This window comes from Elephas maximus, chromosome 18, assembly GCF_024166365.1.
Source record: "Elephas maximus indicus isolate mEleMax1 chromosome 18, mEleMax1 primary haplotype, whole genome shotgun sequence".
Lineage (NCBI taxonomy): Eukaryota > Metazoa > Chordata > Mammalia > Proboscidea > Elephantidae > Elephas > Elephas maximus.
This window is the reverse complement of record NC_064836.1, coordinates 73,374,530-73,399,807: the sequence shown is the minus strand read 5'-3', so window position 1 is coordinate 73,399,807 and position 25,278 is coordinate 73,374,530. Positions and strand designations below refer to the sequence as shown.

Sequence of the window (25,278 nt, the reverse complement as noted above, 5' to 3'; positions counted from 1 at the left end):
GAAAAAATCAGCAAAATTGATAAACCAATGACAAACCTGACAAAAGAAAAACAGGAGAGGAAGCAAATAACCCGAATAAGAAATGAGATGGGTGATATTACAACAGAACCAACTGAAAGTAAAAGAATCATATCAGCTTATTATGAAAATTGTACTCTTACAAATTTGAAAACCTAGAAGAAATGGATGAATTCCTAGAAACACACTGCCTACCTAAACTAACAGAAACAGAGGTAGAACAACTAAATAGACCCATAATGAAAGAAGAGATTGAAAGGGTAATCAAAAAAACTCCCAACAAAAAGAAGCCCTCACCTGGATGGCTTCACTGCAGAGTTCCACAAACTTTTAGAAAAGACTTAATACCACTACTACTAAAGGTATGTTAGAGCATAGAAAAGGACAGAATACTCCCAAACTCATTCTATGAAGCCAGCATATCCCTGATACCAAAACCAGCTAAAGACACCACAAAAAAAAGAAAATTACAGACCTATATCCCTCATGAACTTAAATACAAAAATCCTCAACAAAATTCTAGCCAATAGAATTCAACAACATATCAAAAAAATAATTCATCATGACCAATTGGGATTCATACTAGGTATGCAGGGATGGTTCAACATTAGAAAAACAATTAATGTAATCCATCATATAAATAAAAGAAAAGACAAGGATCACATGATTTTATCAATTGATGCAGAAAAGGTATTCAACAAAGTTCAACACCCATTCATGATAAAAACTCTCAGCAAAACAGGAATAAAAGGAAAATTCCTCAACATAATAAAGGGCATTTATACAAAGCCAATAGTCAACATCATCCTAAATGGAGAGAGCCTGAAAGCATTCCGCATGAGATCAGAAACCAGACAAGGATGTCCTTTATCACCACTCTTATTCAACACTGTGCTGGAGGTCCTAGCCAGAGCAATTAGGTTAGATAAAGAAATAAAGGGCATACAGATTGGCAAGGAAGAAGTAAAAGTATCTCTATTTGCAGACGACATGTCCTTATACACAGAAAATCCTAAGGAATCCTCAAGAAAACTACTGAAACTAATAGAAGAGTTCAGCAGAGTATCAGGATACAAGATAAACATACAAAAATCAGCTGGATCCCTCTACATCAACAAAAAGAACATCGAAGAGGATATCACTAAATCAATGCCATTTACAGTAGCCCCAAGAAGATAAAATACTTAGGAATAAATCTTACCAGAGATATAAAAGACTTATAAAGAAAACTACAAAACAGTTCTACAAGAAACCAAGAGACCTACGTAAGTGGAAAAACATACCTTGCTCATGAATAGGAAGATATAACATTGTAAAAATGTCTATTCTACCAAACGAGATCTATAGGTTTCACGCAATTCTGATCCAAATTCCAACAACATTTTTTAATGAGATGGAGAAACAAATCACCAACTTCATACAGAAGGGAAAGAGGCCCTGGGTAAGTAAAGCATTACTGAATAAGATGAACAAAGTGGGAGGCCTCACTCTACCTGATTTTAGAACCTATTACACTGCCATGGTAGTCAAAACAGCCTGGTACTGGTACAACTACAGATACATAGACCAATGGAGCAGAATTGAGAATCCAGACATAAATCCATCCACATATAAGCAGTTGATATTTGACAAAGGCCCCAAAGCACTTAAATGGGAAAAAAAAAAAAAAAAAAAAACAGTCTTTTAACAACTGATGCTGGCATAACTGGATATCCATCGGCAAAAACTTGCAACAAGACCCACACCGCACACCATGCACAAAAATGAACTCAAAATGGATCAATGACCTAAGTATAAAATCTAAAACAGTAAAAATCATAGAAGAAAAAATAGGGACAACATTAGGAGCCCTAATACATGGCATAAACAGTATACAAAACATTACTAACAATGCAGAAGAAAAAGTAGATAACTGGGAGCGCCTAAAAATTAAACACCTATGCTCGTCCAAAGCCTTCAGCAAAAGAGTAAAAAGATTACCTACAGACTGGGAAAAAGTTTTTAGCTATGACGTTTCTGATCAGTACCTGATCTCTTAAATCTACATGATACTACAAAAACTCAACTACAAAAAGACAAATAACCCATTTAAAAAATGGGCAAAAGATATAAACAGACACTTCACTAAAGAAGACATTCAGGTAGCTAACAGATACATGAGGAAATGCTCATGGTCATTAGCCATTAGAGAAATGCAAATCAAAACTACAATGAGATTCCATCTCACTCCAACAAAAAAAAAAAGGCTGGCATTAATCCAAAAAACACAAAATAATCAATGTTGGAGAGGTTGTGGAGCGAGTGGAACACTTATACACTGCTGGTGGAAACGTAAAATGGACAGCCACTTTGGAAATCGATTTGGTACTTCCTTAAAAAGCTAGAAATAGGACTACCATATGATTCAGCAATCCCACTCCTTGGAATATATCCTAGAGAAATAAGAGCCTTTACACGAACAGATATATGCACACCCATGTTCATTGTAGCCTGTTTACAATAGCAAAAAGATGGAAGCAAGCAAGGTGCCCATCAATGGATGAATGGATAAATAAATTATGGTATATTCACACAATGGAATACTACACATCAGTAAAGAACAGTGATGAATCTGTGAAACATTTCATAAAATGGAGGAACCTGGAAGGCATTATGCTGAGTGAAATTAGTCAGTTGCAAAAGGACAAACATTGTATAAGGCCACTATTATAAGAACTCGAGAAATAGTTTAGACAAAGAAGAAAATATTCTTTGATGGTTACGAGAGAGGGGAGGGAGGGTAGGAGAGGAGTATTCACTAATTAGATAGTGGTTTTTTTTAAGAACTATTTTAGGTGAAGGGAAAGACAACATACAATACAAGCAAGGTCAGCACAAATGGACTAAACCAAAAGCAAAGAAGTTTCCTGAATAAACTGAATGCTTCGAAGGCCAGCGTAGCAGAGGTGGGGATTTGGGGACCATGGTTTCAGGGGACATCTAAGTCAATTGGCATAATAAAATTTATTAAGAAAACATTCTGCATCCCACTTTGAAGAGTGAAGTCTGGGGTCTTAAATGTTAGCAAGCAGCCATCTAAGATGCATCAATTGGTCTCAGCCTACTCGGACCAAAGGAGAATGAAGAACACCAAAGACACAAGGTAATTATGAGCCCAAGAGACAGAAAGGGCCACATAAACAAGAGACTACATCAGCCTGAGACCAGAAGAACTAGATGGTGCCCAGCTCAACCAATGACTGCCCTGGCAGGAAACACAACAGAGAGCCTCTGAGGGAGTAGGAGAGCAGTGGGATGCAGACCCCAAATTCTCATAAAAAGACCAGATTTAATGGTCTGACTGAGATTAGAAAGACCCCAGTGGTGATGGCCCCCAGACCTTCAGTTGGCCCAGAATCGGAACCATTCCCAAATCCAACTCTTCAGACAGGGATTGGACTGGACAATGGGATGGAGAGGGATGCTGGTGAGGATTGAGCTTCTTGGATCAGGTGGACACTTGAGACGATGTTGGCATGTTCTGTCTGGAGGAGAGATGAGAGGGTAGAGGGGGTTAGAAGCTGGCAGAATGGACAGGAAAAAAGAGAGTGGAGGGAGAGAGCGGGCTGTGTCATTGGGGGAGAGCAATTGGGAGTATGTAGTAAGGTGTATATAGGTTTTGTGTGAGAGACTGACTTGATTTGTGAACTTTCACTTAAAGCACAATAAATTTTTTTTTTAATTAAAAAAGAAAAAGCACTTATAGATTGTGCTTCTTTGGATTTTGTTCTCTTTATAGCCTGAGCGCTTGCAGCCAGTTTCCCATTTTTGTTTTCTGATATGTCACAATAAAAATCTCTTTGTTGTAGAAGGCTTTGGTAAAAGATGTTTCATTACAACAATTGAAATTAAAAAAAAAAAAAAAACCAAAGCACTGTCTAGCCTAGAAAAGGGATGTAGACATTTTCCAGGTATTTGTCACCACACACTTCTGTTTTTCCCTCACACCCACTTGCTCTCAACATACGCATCATGTGCTAGAAGAAGCAAACGAAGTCTTCTGGAATCAGAGGAAGAACAGATTGGAATACTATACTTGGTGGGCGTCTTAGTTATCAGTTCAGCCCATGACAGTGGGCTCTCCAAAAATGCATACAGCTAGCTGAGAGTCCACAGGAGGAAGGCGAGAGCAGCAATACCACAGCTGTTTGAAAGCCAGATAACGGCAGATAAATTTTCAATTTCTGCTTTCCTCTCATATAAGTATTTGAAACAGAAAATAATTACCAACAATATATGCAGAAAGAATATTTGTCCTTTCTTAGCACAAGCAAACTATTAAAAACTACCCTTAACTACGTATGTGGTGAAATGGACCATATACTTCAAGTTAAGAACCTACAAACGTCTTACTTTCCCTGTGTTGTTTGTTAATTGTCTCTACCTCTGGACTCTGAGATCCCTGAGGGCAGAGACCATGGCCTGTTTATTTTATCCCAGTTTTGCTAATGGAGTGCCTGTCAAATACAGTTAATGAATTACCAACTGTTCACAAAGCTCAGTGATACTGGTTTGGCTTGGGTTTCTCTGTAGGAATTTATGTCAACAGGACAACTAAGTGCTATTGCTTTTTCAGTGTTTGCCTATTTAAATTTTCAGAACTGCATCCCTTGATGAATTCTTCCCCTAACCTGGGTAGTTTAAGCATTAGTTGTAGTGTTTGAGAGTTTTAATGAAGAACACTTTAGGAATTTTGAGGCTTTTGGATTTTGGAATGTGAAAACTGTCCCCAAATTAACTAACAAAAGGATTAAGAATGTTGAGTAAAAATAAACACAATGGATTTGATTTCACTTAACATACACATGAACCAACCAACAACAACAAAAACAAAAGCAGATGTTTCTAGGTTGAACAACTTATTGGATGTGACATCAGTCAGATGTCTAGGGGAAAGAGGTGGTTCAATGAGTAAACAGAGCAAAGGTTCCAAGTATTACAGAGCTTGGAAGAGAGCAAATCAAGCCTGAAATTGGACTGGTGTCTTTAAAATTGGCCACAGGGACCTGGAGAGAGAAATTCTAGCTAAGCTAAGGTAAAAACAAAGTGAAGCTAAGGAAAGAGTGTAGCCCTGGTTATCGTTTTGGACATTATACGTACACGGAGTTTGCATGTGGATGAATATGACTTACTGAGTTCTGGAAATCTCCTCATATTGTATTACGCTGGACCATGTGAACTTGCCTGTTTCATAGGTCAGAACTGGTTATATACTGACAATTTCATATGGTTCAACTTAGTATTAAATTATTTCTTGAACTCTAGCCTCTCAACTACAAGTGACAAAGACTGGATTAAAGTACTTACAGTATTAATGGCCAGTATTAAGTGTTTTCAATGGCCAGGAGCTATTCCAAGTGCTCAACAGATCACCTGGTTTAACCCTAACAGTAACCTGTAGATGTTGGAACTGTTACTATTCCCGTTTCGTAGGACGAAGAGCTGAGGTATGGAAAAATCATGTACGTTGCCCAAAGTCATACAAATAGTAACTGGCCTATCAGGGATTTGAACCCAGAAGACCACTCCAGAGTCAGCATGCTTAAACACCACACTGCACAGCTCCACCTTCGTCTACTGGCATGGCTTCCAGCCAGTCACTGGACCTCTCTGAGGCTGTGTCCTCATCTGTAAAATGGAGGTAAATGCCATATTGCTAGATAAACGAGGCCGAGCATGAATTCTATGGAAAACACAGGATATTAATAAGTATTACAGAGCAGAAAAGGAGCTCTGGTGGCACAGTGGTTAAGTGCTCGGCTGCTAACCAAAAGGTCTGTAATTCGAACCCACCAGCAGCCCCAGTGGGAAAAAGATGTGGCAGTCTGCTTCCATAAGGATTACAGCCTTGGAAACCGTATGGGGCTGTTTTACTCTACCTATAGGCTCGCTATGAGTCAGAATCGATGAATATGGATTTGGTTTATACAGCAAAATGGTACTGCTGTAGTCAAATAATTTTAGGAAATGTGAAGCTCAAAAAAGATAAACTGCCTTTTATTAAAAACTGCAAGATCTCTCAGGGCTGCCTTTAACATACCCATATATGGAAAGTATTTCCTTATCATATTTGATTCGTGGAACCCATCTGAAGAGCATTTTGAGGGACTATTGCTCCAAGAATCGCACTTCAGGAAAGGCTGTTATATTGTAACCTTTCTGTTTGTTGCAATTGCTGGTTTTCTTTTGTTTATGTTTCTGTATAATTGTTGTGGCTTGTGCACAAGGATCAAGAAGCAAAGATCCAAGTCCAGGTCAACCCCCTGAAGAAAAATATTTATTTTTTTCTTTTGACCCATGGGTATAGAAGTTGCTATCACAAATGCAGAGAGCAAATGTCCCTGTGCTTTAGTCGGCATTTTTACTATCATGTTGTGTTTATGTGGGATTTGAAACAATTTTTGGTGTTGATGGAATAGTACTATAATGTAAGATTGTTATATATGGCCCTCTAAATAGTTAGGCAGGAGTGCTAGTGATGCAAGTGTGAAGCGCTCAGCTGCTAAGAGGTTGAGTCAAACCCACTCAGTGGCTCTTCAGGAGAAAAGACCTGGCAATCTACCTTGTTGAAGATTAAAGCCCAAAAAACTCTATGGGGCAGTTCTAGCTCTACTCAGTCACATGGAGTCACTATGAATCAGAATCAAATTGACAGCCCCAGACAACAACACAACAACAAGTAGCGAGGAAACCAAGATCACCAAAAAGTGAAGGCCCTCCTACTGCTACTTACCAAAAATTATTAAAAAAAATAATAATAATAAAGCCAAAGACAGCGAGAAACAGAGAAATCAAGGGTGTCTGGAAGGTGTGAACATGCTCCGTTGAGGGTTTTGCTGGCTGAGAGGCTAACGTAACTAAAGCACAAGGTCAGTGTATTGAGGAATAAGGTGTCATTCTTGAGGTAGAAGAAGGTCAAACATTGGAAAGGAAGAAACGCAAGCATGACGTACATTGTATTACCTCTTTAAGGTTATAGCATAGATATTTCAGGCAACTGAACACGGTATGGGTGAAGCCTATGAACCTGGACAGCTGTCTAGTAATGTAGAATTAAACACTTCTACTTGGTAACTGGGATTTGGAGTTCTTAGTAATTTCTTTAATTATTTACTCCAGCAAATTCTTTAAAATTCGTAATATTTAAATTTGGTTTGGTGTAGGTGAAAAGAAAACAAGGAAGTTACTAAGGGGGAAAAGCCATCTGCTCAAGATGGCCAGAGATACGTTGTTCAACGTTCTGTCTTTATAGCAAACTGACTGTAGATATGCACCACAGAAATAAAAACGTTTTTACTGTGCCCACCCAAAACACTCCTAATTATTGGCAACAGGAGCTGAGTTTTCATCCAGTGTAATTCTATGAGCTGTTTCTGACAGTTAGAAAGGCAGAAGTATTGGATCTTTCACAAACACAAACCAGTCATTTCCAAACCATTCAAAGTATGACCTAAGTCCCCAAGGAGGATGAACTAAGTTTAAAATCTCATATTTTAATCTATTTCTACATTATTTAAAACTGATGTTAGTTTGTTTTTATGATTAGAAGCAGTTGTTTGGATTTTTTCAGGCCAAAAACATTTTTTGCTTAATTATTTACTTATTGTGGGCAAAACTTTCTTTTCACTATGGAAAGGGAAAGAAGCCTTGGTGGTGCAGTGGTTAAAGTGCTCAGCTGTTAACCGAAAGATCAGCGGTTTGAACCCACCAGCTGCTCCCCAGCAGAAAGATGCGATCTGCTTCCATGAAGATTTACAGCCTTGGAAACCCTATTAGGCAGTTCTACTGTCCTATAGGGTCGCTGTGAGTTGGAATGGACTCTACAGCAATGGGTGTGGATTTTTTTTTTTTTTTTCCTAATGGTATGGGAGGTATGAGGAAAAAGATAAAGACAATCTAACCAAAAAATAATAACAGCCTTACTGTTATTATAAAATAGAAAAAAATATTATTAGCATACAATCCAAACATAATTTTTGCATTTTTAAAAACACATTTAGAACTACAGAGTTATAACATTCAGGCTATGTTTTTAAATCCCTTATTTTAAAAATGAAGAAACATTTGTCCAGAGAAGCGAAGTAAAATTCCAAGTCTTGTGGCTGTTAAGACAAAAGCTGAGAACAGAACCAGCTTCCTGGCTTCAGCTTCAGTGCTGTTTACACTGAACAACGTGTGGTTTTTTCCAACCGGCTCTGGAGGTCTCCGGGTCCACACTGAGTTAAAGCAATATACTTTAGGAGTGTGTGTGTATGTGTGCGTGTGTGTGTGTGTGCATGTAAACGTGCATGCAAAATATCTGTTTACACAAGAACGTGTGTCTAAACAGCTGTGTCCACTAGATCGTGTCAATTTATGAGCATATTGAATGAGTGGACTGGATGGTGGTGTGTAGTGTTCAGGGTCTTGGGAGAAAACAAACGGTACTTAAGCTGAGCTTAAGGAGAGTTTAATAAAGGGGAGTCCCTGGGTGCTGTAAATGGTTAGCATGCTCGGTTGTTACCAAAGGATTGGAGGTCTGAGTCCACCCTAAAGCCTCCTCAGAAGAAAGGCCTGCTGACCCACTTAGGAAATTAGCCATTGAAAACCCTACGGAACACAGTTCTACTGTGACACACATGGGTCACCGCGAGTTGGAATCGGCTCAATGGGAAGTGGTTTGGTTAATAAAGGAGCTATTTACAAAGATGTAGGGAACTCACAAGAAAATGTTGAGTTGCCTGAACTAAGGGCTAAGGTGAGGTTTCCAGAACCCAAAGACAGGAGTTCTGTGGAGAGCTGTCTGGCATGAGATGAGTGAATTTCACTCTTCAGTGCCTTCCCATCTCCTGACAAAGTCACCCATTGACCCAAACCAACCAGAAACTAGACAGCAAGGGTGCTGGTTGATCCACAAAGGCCCGCTTACAGGGGCAGGGGAGGGCGAAGATTGGATCGGAGGGTGAAATGAAATATAACCTTTGCTGCGTATAGGTGTGTGTGTGAGAGAGAGAGAGAGTGAGAGAGAAAGGGAGAAAAATGTGAAAAGAGGCTATTGCTCTTTGTGTGAAAATTGAATAAATAGGAAACCATTGTGAAATTAAAGCTGCTGCAGCTTATCCTGTCTCACAGTTGAATTAGTGCTGTTTAAGAACACCTTTCAGTTCCTGTGAGAAGTCAAGCAGCAAGCCATTCTGGAAAGTCTATTAGTACACAGGAAAGGAGAAGCGCTCCTACCACTCCGGGTGATGATGGGACCAGCGGAGAGGACCGCGTTTCCAGAAGTGCTCTGAGGGTTCCAGGTTGTCCTCCTCCCCGCATCTCTCCTTTCTCTGTGGCCGCAAATCTGAGGTGTTAATGAAAACAAATGAAATTCCACACCTGCACAAAATTGTTTCTTTATGGCCATTTGGAAAGCAGATTCTTTCGGAAGGGATACCACGTGTTTAATTTTATTCATTTCCTTCTGTGCATTTAATTACTTTGCATACAATTGCTACTGTGTTTCCTATCCTGGCTTGGGCTACATTTCTTATTTCCTCTTGCTTTCGTGGTGCTTTGCCTCATTAATTTACATAGCTCAATGGCTCTCCTGAAAAAGAGCTGTGTTTTATCAAATTTTTCTACTTTTATTTCTCTCCAGCCTTTAATAAATCCTTCCCTGAAATGTTAGTCAGCACAGGGCCAAGGTAATGTGGACTGTCCCTTTAACCCAATCTGTATAGCTGGTTAGGACCAAAGTAATCAATGAATGTGAAGAGATATCTCCCCATTTATACATGCATCTAGAATAAACAAACATATTAAAGTTATTTCCAATTTTATAAAACCATGCTTGCATTTTTCTCAGGTCAATATTGATGTGACCCCAAGGGCGCCTGTCAGAAATAGAATTTGTTTTCTGTACACTGATAAATGGATCTGCATTTTAATGTTGGCTGTGCGCAGCTGCAGGTCCCTAGGTGGTGCAAATGGTTTGCACTTGGCCGCTCACCTAAAAGTTGGTGGTTCAAACCCACCCATGGAAGAAAGGCCTGCCAATGCTTCTGCTAAGGTTAAGCTAAGAAAACCCCATGGAGCAGTCTATTCTGTAACACATGGGGTCACTATGAGCTGGGATTGACTCAATGGCAACAAGTCTGGTTTTTGGTTTTGGTTTGCAATCTAGATCTACATCTTTCATAGCTTTTAGCGCAGAGAGATTCTGAGGGGTTCCTGGATCATCTGGCCCCAATCTACCTTTCTGTCACCAACCTGTAACCCTCTTCCCATCATTCCCTACTGTGCTCCAGCCTTACTGAAGGAATGGAAGTTCCCTAACCAGCCTGTTTTACATGTTTGTGACTTGGACATAGAGTGTCCTTCATACCTTTAATTTTGTCCCTTTGTGTTCATCCATCTTCAAAGTCACAGCTCAAGGTTAATCCCTTCTACCAATCCTCCCAAGTTCTCCCCCATCTCCCTCACAATGGAGATAATACACACACACATACATATAATCTCCATATATATGTATGTCTTTGCACCATAAATTTTTTATCTTATTTTCTTCCATGACTATCTCATGCTCCTAAAGTATAAACTAAATTAATTCAGAATACATGCATGCTTCAGCCCTGCAGCCCCAGTAAAATGCTTGGCATAAAGTAGGTATACAATAGATGTTTACTGGATGAGTGAGTAAATCCTGTTTCAAGTTGTTTGACCTGATGCTACACAATATATAGAAATTGATTGCTAACATTTGATAACCCTTCAGATTACATCAATTCCACAGTTTAAAACAAAGTTGCAAAAACATACTGGCATGAGGAGGGGGCAGTCGTCGGCTCTGCAGAGCTTCGTGACACAGTGCAGGAAGACGGTGGACATTTTCTGGTTCTTGTGTTTCACAAATCGGAACACTTCAAATGAAAACCGGCCCTGCTGGCTTCGGCCGTTTTCAATGACGGTGGTCTGAGGATCTTTGTCGCAGCTGCGTTTTAGGGAGGTGAAAACAGGACATCACTGGAAAGCACCAAACTGCTGGGCTTGTATATTCATGTCTGCCGTACTAAGGGAACTCCATTATAGGAACAGCTAACAAAACCATACCGCCTTACAAACGTTTATAAGAGCACACACCAACTCAATAGAGATGGCAAGAGTGACGTAGACTGTCAAATCGAAACAGAAACATTTGTGATTATAATCAAACCCACTGCGGGCGGTCGAGTCGACTCTGACTCATAGCGACCGTATAGCTCACGGCAGAACTGCCCCACAGGGTTTCCCAGGCTGTACATCTTTACGGGAAAAGACAGCCACATCTTCCTCCTGCAGAGTGGATGGCTGGTTCGAGCCACCGACCTTTCCGTTAGCAGTCCAGCACTTTTCAACCTCTGCGCCCCCAGGGGTCTCTTCTGATTATAACATTGCCGTAAAATTTTATAGGAATTAGATTTTCATATAGTTTAAAAATCTAAACAATTACATATATATAAATATATGTATAGTAAAAAGCCGCAGTCACTCCCATCTTTGCCCTTCTTCACATCTATTCCACATATACATACAATCCCTGCAAGAGGTGATCACGTTAATTATTTTATCCTCCCAGGGTGTATGTCAATGTATGCAGAAGGAATATCTTCTTATTGTTGCCCCTTTTAAACAAAGGATAGCATACTAGCTACACTATTTTGTAACTTGCCTTTTTTTTAATTTAGCGAAGTATCTTAGAGATTTTTCCATTTCAATGTTTAGAGAGCCTCCTCAATCTTTTCCACAGCTCCATAGTATTCCACTGTGCAGATGTTCCCTATTCATGTACCCTTGGATTGTTTTGAGTCTTTGCTTTCTACAAACAGTGCAATAATAAACAGCCTGTACATAAACTGTTTTGAACGTGTGCAGGGTTATCTGTAGAAGGTCTCTGGAGGATCCAACGGATAGTGCCACATTGCCCTCCATAAGGGTTGTTCTACATCGACAAAGTTGAAGCCCTACTTCATGCTGATCTGAACTGCTTTTGTTAACACGCTCACAAATTTTGGAATTTCTAGGTTTTCCTTTTATCCTACTTTCACTGAAAGTGGAGTTTGGAGAAATTTTTTAGCTCCCCATTTTATTCTCTATAGTTTCCAATAAGAAAAATGAGAAGCTTCAGAAGTAGGACACCACCGTGATCATATTCCAGGTTATCAATGTGTGATCATTGTGACACTTCAGAAAATAAGAAAAACATCCAAATAAAATGATCCACAATGCTACATAAATAACCTCTGTGGACCTTTCAACGTATTTCCTTATAGTCTCTTCTGTCTGTTCGTTGTTAGCACCGTCTAGTGGTTCTGACCCATAGTGACCCCACGTACAACAGAAAGAAATGCTGCCCGGTCCTGTGCCATCCTCACAATCGTTGTTATGCTTCAGCCCATTTGGTGCAGCTACTGTGTCAATCCATCTCATGCAGAGTCTTTTTCGTGGACTCTCTATTTTATCAAGCATGATGCCCTTCTCCAGGGACTGATTCCTCCTTATAACTTGTCCAAAGTATATGAGACATAGTCTCTCCATCCTCTCCACTAAGGAGCATTCTCGCTGTACTTCTTCCAAGACAGATTTGTTCATTCTTTTGGCCATCCATGGTATATTCAATATTCTTCACCAACACCATAATTCAAAGGCATCAATTCTTCTGTCTTCCCTATTTATTGTCCAGCTTTTGCATGCATAGGAGACAACCCATGGCTTGGGTCAGGTGCACCTTGGTCTTCAAAGTGACATCTTTGCTTTTTAACGCTTCAAAGAGGTCTTTTGCAGAGATTTGACCAATGCAATGGGTTTTTTAATTTTTTTATTTCTGTCTGTATTTTATATAAATAAGGCCTATTGCACATACAATTGTGTATGATGAGTCATTCGCTTTGTATTTTAATGATTTTTTTTTTCAACTTTATAAGTAACTTTATGGAGCCATGGTGGCATAGTGGTTAAGTGCTATCACTGCTAACCAAAAGATGGGCAGTTCAAATCCACCAGCCGCTCCCTGGAAACCCTGTGGGGCAATTCTACCCTGTCCTACAGGGTTACTATGTGTCAGAATCCACCCAACAGCAGTGGGTTTGGTGGGTTTTTTTTTTTTTTTTAAGTAACTTTATATGATTGTAGCGTCAGTGTGATCCCTCTAGCCATCTTGTCCTTGCTGATATCCAGTTTGCTCCCAGGTTTTACTGTTCTAAACATCACTGATAGACTAGAGCATTGTATTTTAGAATATGCTTCCAAACTTGCAAACATGGAATCAGAGAATATGAAATCTTTTAAAGCTTCTGACACATCTTGACATTTTTTCCCAGAAATGCTGCCAAATTTAACACTTCCAGCAATAGGATATGAGTGTGAGCTTGACCATACCCTCTGAACATCATCTTAACCTTGGTCAGCCAATGAAACCCATTCTTTTGGTTTCCCATCATATTATTCCCATCAGTTAACTGAGCCAACTGAGCCAAGTGCATTTCATAAGCATGATTAGAAGCCATTGCTTGACTCTTCTGTCTATTCTACTGCCAGATAAAAAATGCTGCAAGGGGACTGGGATGATTGAATGTTTTTATGATCAATGTCTCCTTTTCCCCCAATGTAGATTACATTCACTCTGTCACTGGCTGTTGGGGAATGAATTTGAAGTTATTGGTTCTGATAGAAAAGGAGTAGTAGGCATATTATATGTTCATATTAAATATGGATAAATGAACAAAAGCCTTTTGGGGTCTAAATTACCCAGATCATTACTTGACTTTACTCTCCTCTTGACATCTGATGAGATGGTCTAGCTGCAGATAGGTAGTGATCTCCTACTACCCTTCTCTTATTGACAATACCCTAACCACGCTTTTCCTAAGACAGGGAAATCTCCCCACACCTCCAAAACATGAATAAAACCTCTTTGATGGAACTAACTTGCTTGCAACTCTCATTCAGCAATATCATTATGAGGATTTTGAGTTGAAAATTGTTCTTGACCTTTATAAAAAAAAAAAATACTTCCGGCTTTATAAGGACTAAAAGTTCAAAGTGTAAAACTTTAAATTCAAAAGCTATAGAAGTGTCCTCTCATTTGTTTTTCTGACTTAGATTTTCCATTTCAATGAATTGTAACTTGGTCTTTGGTGTCTATACGAGATTTAGCCACATACCTAAGGAAGAGATCATACCGAATACCGTCATTTGGGTTCCCCGATGGCGTGGTGTAGCAATAATCCATTAAGACATTCCATCTGCACAAGGGGGTAAGCATAATCTAGATGAGAATCTACTTTTGGGTGTTAGTTAATAACCCAAGGAAATAAATATTGACAAACCCCTTGCGACAGGAAGTACAGTTTTATATTAGCTGCTATTTGCAGAGCCTTCTTGTTTATTAGAACTTTTTCCTAACCTCAAGGTGTTTAAAAGTCTGCAACAAAGAACTGCCATCCCCACATCGAGTGGAGTTAAGAGGAATGCCTCAAAGATATTTGTGCTAGCTAGCAGCATTAAGATATTTGCATACAAAGCAACCAAATGGTCAAAGTTTGAAAAAAACAAAACCCCAAAGTGAGCTACATTGATGCTTAGGTTCACTGCCAACAATAACCTTTTGTTTCTAGAAGTTTACTGTCTCTAACAGAAGACAGGGAATGTCAGAGTTCTAAATACAGCAAAGGAGTTTGGGACATAAATTATACTGTAAATTATGCCACAATCAGTGGAGGGAATGTTGGAGTACAATACAGACACTGGATTTAGGTAGAAGAAAGCACCAAGGCAAACACTCAGCCTTCATCCACAAGGCCTGAGTATGCTTCCGTTTACACTCGACCTCATGCTAACCCTGGGTGCTATCAAAAATAGAGTGTAACCAATAGGATGTGATTATCAAGAAAAAGAAAAACAATTCTGTATTAGGTGAAAAAAAAAAAAAAAAAAGTCAAGGAATCTTATATTTCCAAAGACAGTATACCAGGAAAAAAGAAAGGGAAAAGGTAAAATAGAACCACATTTCTAGACTATACCAATTTCTTCAGGATGCAGAATGTAAAGAACAATGCAGAAAGAAATGCAAAATAAAACATTTACAAACATGTCTTTTTAGGGTAGGACCGAACCTCTAGCTTTCGAATTCCCTTTCAGTTTTGACCAAGACTGCATTTTCAAAGTAGACGATGCATTTTGTTCTCTGCAGAGATGTTTCATGGGATTGATTTATATAATCCTGGCCCAGACCCTTATGCAGAGAGTTTTCACTTTTTATTAAAAGAATATCAAAGAGTCACATACATACAGAAAAGTGCATAAATCCTAAGTGTTCGCGAAGTGACCGTATCTGGTTAATCACCTTTCAGGTGAAGAAACAGAACATTCTGACACCCCAGGTCTCCACAGGCCCCTTCCGGTCACGATCCTGCCTTCTTGATGGGAAGAATTCTTATTTTCCAATTAATGACTTAAAATGAGTGTCACCCCTTAATCTTTGCAATTTGTTGTTGTTATTTTTTTTCTGTTTATTAGCACGCCTAAATTGTGTGGCAATGGTAGCATTTTTTAATAGAATTTTAAAGTGAATGAGCTAACTTTCTGATTTGTGAGGCTTCAGAGCAACCAAATTGTTTTAAGTGACAAAAGATAAAAAAAAAAAAAAAGCATGTAAAAATACCTGCCATCCAGATTGGTGGCTTCTACAGCTGCAAATACTTTGGTTTTCAAGGGTAATCCTATGCTTGGGATAATTAACTGCTCTTTGTAGGTTGAATCCTAATGAAAAAATCAACAAAATTAATGTATCACATATCCCAGCAACAGCACATTTACCACTTAAAGCAACAACATTATAGGGAAAAAAAAGAAGGAGCAAATCAACATTTTAAAATGCCACATGAATCTACAGAGCCAGCAGCAAAAAGGGTGTAGTTAGTTCTCCGGTGTTTGACAGAACGGCTCTTAAACCATATCTGTGTAACAACTTAATTTTCATGCATAAATGTTTTTCCTTCCGTTCCTTTACCTTATATTGTGGTTAATAATTCATTTTATTTAAATGATAAGCAGTGGCTAATAGTGGGTAACACTAATTTAAAAGTCATTATCCAGTTTATTTAAATTAATATTCCATTTACTTAAATCATATTTAGCAATTAATATCAATGTATTTAGATCAATATTCCATTTACTTAAATTGTGGTTAATATTCAGCTTATTTAAATTATATCTACTTAAGTTGAAGCCCTTTACTGTTGGAGTTGAAGGTCTGTACACACTTGGTAATCTCTCATTTACCCAAAATCACTTATATTGCAATAGGAAATGACCAAAATTTAATAGAAAAAAACAAAAGACACCAATATGCTCTCCGAGTTGCAAAATGCATGCCATTGAGTACTATTGAAGGAAGTCTCAGGCTTTCATTTTAAGCTCTTATCCTTATTTTAGCCATTTTTAGAAAGCTTACTGATTTCACTCCCTGATACAGCAGATCAGAAAATACTGAGAAATGACCATTATAATTTGATAATAAAGGAAAAAGTGTACAATGGAAAAAAAACTAAATTTAAGCAGTCTGAAGTCATTCAGCACAGGGACAAATTGTTACCCCAAAACTTAGTAACTCTAAATATATTATTGTTTTGCCACAAAGGGAAGTTTTGGATGTTCATTATGAAATCGCAAAGTCACTCAGGAAAGTTGAAAGATGGAGTGTACTCTGTTTAGGAAGGTTGGGAAGAACAAAATACATTTTGAAAATTTTTATTATTAAGACGATAATACTTTGGATGCTTCATTTATGAAGAAATTGCATTTATGTGGATCATTTCATTCCCAGATAAAACCAGGTAGATGAGGGGTTATGTGCTATGTTTGGAAACCATTACCTTTTAGTCTTTTATTTCCTGTATTTCAGTAGTAAGCGATTATAGTTTTTCTAACCATTTCTGATAGGTAATTTTTTTTTTACAAATGTTTTATTGTTGCAATGGTATAATAGTAGGTAGTATCTTTATTTAATTATCTTTTGGCTCCCTTTTCCAACTTCTGTAGATACTCTATACTTCATTAACTCTACAGCTCTTTCATCTTATACTTGCATTGGTATTGCCCAGAAGAATGCTCACTTTTTCACAAGTATTATACTGCTGGGTCATCTGCAAATGATATATGATCTAGCTGTGGCTTAGTCATAAATCATCATTTTTTTTTTCTGAAATGGCATTTGAGAGGTATGTTCTTTTTCTTGTGCCATTTGCTTTTTCTCGTGCCATTTGCTTTTTCTCTTAGAACCACGTGTCCTTAAAATTAAATCTATTTTATATTTTTCTCTAACTTTTGAAAATATTTTTAGTCTCAAACTCTATTTCAGATTTACCGTTTCTGTACTCACTTACCAAAAAAAAAAAAAAAAAATCATTGCCGTCCAGTCAATTGTGACTCAGAAGATACAATATTTTGATACAACTCAAATACACGAAGGCCTCTTTACTTCCCATTTATGCACAGGAGAAAACTGCTGTATTTATATTACACCAAACTAAGGACACAGTTCAACTTGAAATAACCTTCATATATGGGAACTACATAGTCGAAAATGTCATCGCTTGTTATCGTTGTAATTTTCCTGAGTATAATTATTGATTCTCAGGGCACCTAGAAATTAACAGTTGTGCTGGATCCAAATTGGGTACATATTTTCCTCTCTAAGTAACTAACCAGAGAACAAGAATACAGTGATACGCAACATCACACCTAAGGCTTAAAAGTCATAAGCCACTCACTGCATGGGAGATAGGAAGAAATGGCCCCCAGCAGTCATTAAATGATACTTCATTTTAAATGCTGCAATAAATTACATTTGGGTAAACAAGTGTTAAAGTGTTCCAAACAAATAATAAATACGATTTTGAATCAAATAAAATATACCAATTTTTTTCTAAAGAAAATTACTAATTGGTTAATATCCTACAACATGATAAGATACTATGATGGTGCCAGGTTCAAAAATTGTTTTATGGGGAAATGGTTGAATTTTATTTAAAAAATTGGTTTTTAAAATTTAATTTAATTTTGAATTTAACCACTAATATATTTTTATTGAAAATGACACCTATTTTGGTACAAGGTATTTCACTTACAGTATGATATCAAAAGTTGGTTACAGTTTTAAGAATTGAAATCCTAAGGTTATCAGAAAATTATAAAAATTCTCTGAAGGTGTATGTATGTTAACAACGGGCTACGATATGATTTCAAACGGTAAAGGAAAGGCCTTAACAGCAAAGCTGTCCTCAAATGCACACTTTCAAATCTTGATTTTCTGCTTTTTCAGTAAGAGAATAGTTTCGTTCCACAGAAAATAATGATATCATTAAGTGGTATGTGGATATATTTTTCATGTTTTTAAAATCTGGGATTCCCATCTTTGTTTCTCTCAATTATAAGAAATAATATTGAATCCCAAGCAGTCATCTCAGTTCTACCTCAGAAAGAGTACACATATAAATCAACAGACAGAAACTTTCCAGTTTAAAGTTATTTATATAAATATTAGCCACAACAATAATACATAGCTCCCATAACGGGAACTAATATTGGCACATATTTGCTGAGTATTGTAGAACCAAGTAACTTGGCAGCTTCTCCTTGCAGAAGAAAGTTTGGAAATGACAGAAGAGCAATCTTCATTCCAGCACATTTTAATTTGTTGTTTAGAACTCTGTGGTGTCAGACTACAAACTTATAAACATGATTTTTTTAATGCCTTTGGAAAACACCCTGATACAATATTTATAGCTCATTATATGCAAAGTACAAAGCACTGACTTTTAAATCATTTGCATGAATTATAACTCAGTTCCATGATGACATGAATAATAATGCAAAAATCAGATTCATAATTTACAAAAATGTTGGTTGATAGATTGAAAAATTGATATTTAAATCAGACATTTAAAATGTATGAATAAAAATTTTTAATCAACGTGAAAATATCATTTGGGGGATTAATGTTACCGTTATAAATAGAAATCCATGTATTTTTTGCATTTTGCTGCCACTGTCCATATTTACATGACAAAAGTTTAAACAACCGTATGTAGTCATTCTGAATTATTTCAGATCAGACAGAATTGCCATCAGCCAAAACCTATATTGAAAATATTAACACATTCATCACCAAACGTGCCTCTCAGGGACTATCATTTGGGTTTCCCTTATCTTGTTATCACAAAAGTATCCTTCCCAAAATCTTGACCCTATGTCTACACACACACACACACACAAATAAGTATACATATATGAATGTACGTAGATACGCTGAGTAACTATATGGAAACATTTATGATACAAAAGTTAAATCATTTAACAACTTTTAAAAAATAAAGTTTTGGGTGTGCTTTTATCAGGGACATATGAAAATGGCAGTAAAGAAGGAAAATGTTACCAAAGTACAACAAGGTTAATATGGCTTTCAGTAGATTTTTGTATAAAAGCCTTTCACTCCTCAGAACAGTGAAAGAGAAAATAACATCCTTCATCCATCAACTTACGTTATAAAGGAGCAGGTTCAAAGTGCTGACAAATGTGCCATTGTTCTCTCTCACGGAAATAGCAGCTGAGGACCTGACACAGATTTAGAAAAAGAAAAGCATTGATGAGATTTTAAATTAAAAGTTTCTGTTATAGCTGGCTGTTAGATTTCATCACTGAAACTCTTGAATAAGCCTGTTATACTTTTACTTAGTAGGGCATACTGTTTAAATCACTGAACAGGTAAATAATTAAAAAGAAAGAAGGACCAAGTAAAGTTATTCTTTATGATCTTTGGACTTAGCAATCCATCTTTTTGTATTTACTTTGCGTTACATATTTGAGATTTTGGCAGGAAAACCTTATTTCATAAGAATTTGAATCTGTCTGCTGCCAATATATTTTCATCAGTCCCATTAGAAGAGAAGTTCCCGGAGAGCGGGGGATTCTGTTCAACTTTGTTCAGTTCTACAGCAGCGTGTACCATATGAAACTTGTTGCCACCGAGTCGATTCTGACTTATAGCGACCCTACGGAACAGAGTAGAACTGCCCCGTAAGAGTTTCCCAGGAGCGCCTGGTGGAGTCAAACTGCAGTCCTTTTGGTTAGCAGCCATAGCACTTCACCACTAAGCCACCAGGGTTTCCTGTGTAGCATACAGTAAGTATGTAACAAATGCTGGTTGAATATGTAAGTGAACCGACATAGACATTGCAGTTCAGGAATGAATGGGCAGGTATGGTGGTGAGAGATTGTGGCACCCTAACAACCTGCTTCCCTCTACACCTTTATCCTGTAGACCTGTATCCTTTTCCATATCAAAGTCTTACTTTCAATTAAGGTGTTTATCATCACTGTGCCATTAAAGCCAACTATGAATATTTTTGAACTGAAGCAAAATGTAGCTTCTGTGTTTCCTTGGGTTCCCTCATGACTATCATTAAATGATAACTTCATGACATCAAACCTGAAAATTGGAGAGTTTTCACTCAATCATTCCATATTGTGTCAAAAATATTTGCCAAGTCTAGATGATTATGTAGTCAGGAGATGGAACTCTGTCTTAGAGGGTGTGCTAAGGGCTGTAACCTCAAGGGCCCAGGTCTTGACTCTGAGTCATGTCTCCTTTCCTGAGAATTATCAGCACCCATGTAGGGTCTGGGCAGCCAAGGGTGATGCCTCAGCAGGAGGCATGGAGACCTGGCTTCTAGAGCAGCAGAGTCCAATGGTGAGAGCATACAAGCACATGACAGAGAGGGAAGCCAGGCAGGATCCACTGACTTAGTGATCAAAATATGCAGGCACTGAAAACGTGATAGGGCCTTTTGATCCTGGCACTGGGTTTCTTAGGCAATTCTGAGGGGAACAAGGAGAACACAAGGCAGATGGCAGATGCCTGACTTTTAATGAATCCAGCACAGCAGAGTTTGAGCCAGTTTTAATTTAATTCGTATATATATCCTGAACTGTTGTTACGGGTCATATCAATGATATACATATTAAACTTAATATAGTTCTTCTTACATTGTGTCAGTGCAGTCATTAACGAATCCTGCTATCTTCATAAATCCTTCAGGGACAAGAAGTGATTCCAATGTAATGGCAATATGAGAAAGCAAGAGTAAAATGTAAACTTACGAAGCAAGCTGGGTATTATTAACCAGGTATTCCAGTGGATAACTACAACTAAATTTGTAAAGAAGCCCAGGTAGATAGCTGATGATTGTTGGTGGATCTGGGGTATCAATGTACCCTGAAATATTTCCTATTTGTACCGAAGATGCGTTTCCATAAGTGCTGACTCCAGGAACTGTGGATACCTGTTGGAATGGTAGATCAATTTCAGTGATAAAATGGCTATATATAAACCTGCTTACTTCGTAGGCAAAATAAAGACAGTAGACCACATGATTTCTAGGGCCTGTTTCACCTGTAATGTACCATGATTTTGAACTTATACACACATAATGCTATTCATATGTGATTATGTGTCTTTTAACTAAATGAAATTTTACATTTGTCAAAACCACTTTACTCATATTTCATAAATAAGAAAGGAGACAGAGCGTTACAATAAGTAACTGAAGAACAGTCACAGATAAAATCCAAACTTTGGGGCATGGTTTTTAAAACCCTTGTTAATCTGACCCTATTTTCCACTTTAAAGGAGTCGTGGTGGCGCAATGGTTAAGTGTTTGATTGCTAATGAAAGGTCGTTGGTTGGAACCAGGGCTTCGAACTTGATTCATTCCTGTTCCCTGCTGATAACTTACATCTGCACCCCAGATGTACTTAATCAGAATCTACATTTTAACAAGATTCCCAGGTGACTCTTATGCATATATAAGGGATGGAAATTTAAGTCCTAAGCAGGAGGTCAAACCTGAACAAGTTTGAAGCCCTGGTTGAAACCTACCAGCCCCTCTGGGAGAAAGACCCGGCAATCTGCTTCAGTAGAGACTACAGCCTTGGAAACCCTAAAGGGCAGTTCTACCCTACCCTACAGGATCGCTATGAGTCAGGGCAACTCGACAACACACAACAACATTTTTCACTTTAGCATCACATCTCAGGCTTCTACTCTTGATTAACAATGCTTCCGCCCCTAGCCTTACTAACAGAACATGGCCCTCATTGCTCTGGCTTTGTGTATACTCCTTCAGCCTCCCTTCTCCCCTACTTCACCATGACATATCCCATTCCTCTCCTGGATCTCATGTTTCCTGGGAGTCGTCTCCTGACTCACCTAATTGTCACAGCACATGAGTAGCCTACTTACATGGCATTTCCTTCGCCATAACGAGAGCTCTTTGTGAGCAGGGACCTGTCAATCTTGTTCACCTTTGTATCTTCAGCACACAATGACCAGCATCTAGGGGCCCCATAAATAATTTTTGAGCAATTGTATGCAGGTCACAAATTTTCTGAGGACCTATTTTCTCAGGGTGATTCACAGAGATTCCTACCCCCTCCCAGGGTAATAATTCATAGATGGATTTCAAAAATACTGCCAGAAGTTACATGAAAATATCATCCATGTGTGTATTTTCTTGGAAAATAACTTCTGACTTTCACTAGACTCTCTAATCCCCCTAAAAATTTAAGAACCATTGCCCTAGGAATAATCAATAATGTTCTTAACTTGCAAATGACCAGAGAGGGGACATAGTTTCTTCCACTGTGTGAAATACAATAAGGTATTCCATAAAAAATTTAGCAGTCATTACTGACACTTCTAAATAAGGAAGACAGGAGAAGAATTGATGCCTTTGAATTATGTTGGCAAAGTACACTGAATATACTATGGACTGCCAGAAGAAAGAATAAATACGCTCGTTAGAAATGAGGATGGCCGGACTTTGTCTCACGTGCTTTGGACATGTTATCAGGAGGGACCAGTCCCTGGAGAAGGACATCATGCTTGGTAAAGCAGAGGGTCAGTGAACAGGAGGACTACCCTCAACGAGATGGATTGACACAGTGGCTACAACAATGAGCTCAAACACAGCAACGATTGTAAGGATGGTACAGGACCAGGCAACATTTTGTTCTTTTGTACATAGGGTCGCTATGAGTCAGAACTGAATCGACAGCACCTGATAACAATGAGACCTCTAGTAACTTTATTTTCAACAATAAAATAAGTTTTATACAAGAACCTGGTGACATATGGGTAAAGCTGAGACTAGTATCCAGCTAATTCATAAATGCGGCAAGACTCTTTATAGATGAAAACAGCTTGAATCTAATCCAGTGATTTAGGCATCTACTTATTATGCCCATGTACGATTGCCTTTGTAGCAGATGCCAAAGCTGGTGACATCGAAGGCAAAAAAAAAAAAAAAAGGAAATCTTTCCATCCTTTCACTGCTTACCTGTTTGTTTAAAAATATATATATACCTGTGTGTATGTGTGTGTGTGTATATGCATGTAGATATGGATATAAAACCAGCTTGAGTAGACTCTGCCTTATGGCAACCACATGTGTGTTAGACTAGAACTGTGCTCCGCAGGGTTTTCAGTGGCTGATTTTTCAGAAGTAGATTTCCAGGCCTTTCTTCCTAAAAATATAAATATAGGTGTATACACAAATTTTTATACCAGAGTTATTTAGCTCTTTAAAATTTTAAAAGGCACATACACACAGAAGCTTTCTCTGACTGTTCTCCTAAATTATTTTCTCGACAGTAGGGCAAAATGGCCAAATCTGGAGAAGAAAGTGCCACACAGGAAGGGGTACAGGGTGTGGGAGGAGGAAAGGAAATGCTGCTCATCTCCACACAGGCTCCGTCCCTCCAACAAGGAAACACAGACATGTAATAACCAACTTGCATCACCTCCCTGAGGCCCATTCATAACCTCTCTGCAAAAAACACAGAGAGACAAATAAATGTTTTTAATAAAAGGAGTCAACACTGCCCAAGCTTCAGGGTTGGAAACGGTCATGCGCACAATACTCTAAGGCCCCTGGGAAGGAACAAAGAAAGAGACCCCGAGAAAGCTCTTTTTCCTGTCTCCCTCCCCTCCAGGCCTTAGAAGCCCATCCTGGGGGTAACCAAGGCTTCCTGTGTAATCCCAGACGGTAACTGGTGAGAGTCAAAGCCAACGTCTCGGTCTTCACTGGACTAAGTCGTCATACTCATTGTTTCTCCCTTTCCTCTTTACTAGGATTTACCTATAAGATAGTTAAACAAGTGAAATGAAGAACAGTACTCCGTGAATTTCAGTTTCACGGTGGTCGTTAGTCGCCCTAGGTCTTCTCCAGCTCGTGGCAACCCCACGTGTTATAGGGCAGAACTGTGCTCCATCGGGTGTTCAAGGCTGTGATCTTGCAGAAACAGACTACCGGGACTCACTTCCAAGGCATCTCTGGGTAGGTTTGAACAGCCAATCTTTCGATTAGTAGATCAGTGTGTAACTATTTGCGTCACCCAGTGACTTCCTGGTGTAACTAATGCCCCCATCTCATTTTTATATTTTTATATTAATTAATTTTAATCCTCTAGAGAGTTTATTCCTTATTTGATTCTATTTTTGAGTGTTCAGTGCATGAATAAATCAATGAATGATGTAGACAAGTGGTTCTCATCCAGGGTGGAAATGTTCGGAACAGCGCTTTCATTTTCACAGTGACTTGAAAGGGTACGCTACTGGGGTTTTGTGGATCAGACCAGGTATAATAAACATTTTGAAATGCAAAGGAAAGTCCTAAACCGTGTAGAATTTCACACCAGAAATGCGGACAGCCCTCTTTTACAAAGCACTGATATCCCTCACTCAATGGTAAACATAAAACCTGGAGGATTCCAAGTTTCCTAACCTTTCATCTTTCTTTCTGAATGAGGTCATTAAAAACCAATAGCCCAGTGGTTCACTGTCAAACTTACAGTAACAAATCCTTTTTGTATGATCGGATACTTCCATAAAAAGCATAAGGAAAATGGCTCATGATAAACTGTAGAGAAGTAGCCATCGATGTCACACACACAAAGTAACGTTGCCTAGACAATGTCACACACACAACTAATGTTGCCCAATCTCCTACCAAATATCAGACCCCTCGACCTCCCAGCTACTAGAAACAGAATGACTGTTGGAAGATAGAATCGTCCGTTAGGGAGTGGAAGGCTCAAACTGGCAAAGGAAAGTGATTTGTTTGGTTTCATTGCAAATTTTTTTCTCAAAAGATAGATTTAGTT

At 38.3% G+C, this 25,278-nt stretch overlaps 1 protein-coding gene across 1 annotated transcript in view; it reads right to left on the bottom strand.

Annotated features, from left to right (window-relative positions):
• Positions 1 to 25,278, bottom strand: part of ZPLD1 (zona pellucida like domain containing 1) — a 223,408-nt gene that overhangs the window by 7,533 nt on the left and 190,597 nt on the right. Inside the window, exons 6-11 of the mRNA XM_049858108.1 lie at positions 21,217 to 21,398; positions 19,599 to 19,671; positions 15,719 to 15,816; positions 14,220 to 14,300; positions 10,840 to 11,011; positions 9,274 to 9,382 (exon numbers count right to left, since the gene is read on the bottom strand). Of these exons, the coding sequence (XP_049714065.1) occupies positions 9,274 to 9,382; positions 10,840 to 11,011; positions 14,220 to 14,300; positions 15,719 to 15,816; positions 19,599 to 19,671; positions 21,217 to 21,398 (715 nt within the window). The remainder of the gene's footprint in view (positions 1 to 9,273; positions 9,383 to 10,839; positions 11,012 to 14,219; positions 14,301 to 15,718; positions 15,817 to 19,598; positions 19,672 to 21,216; positions 21,399 to 25,278) is intronic.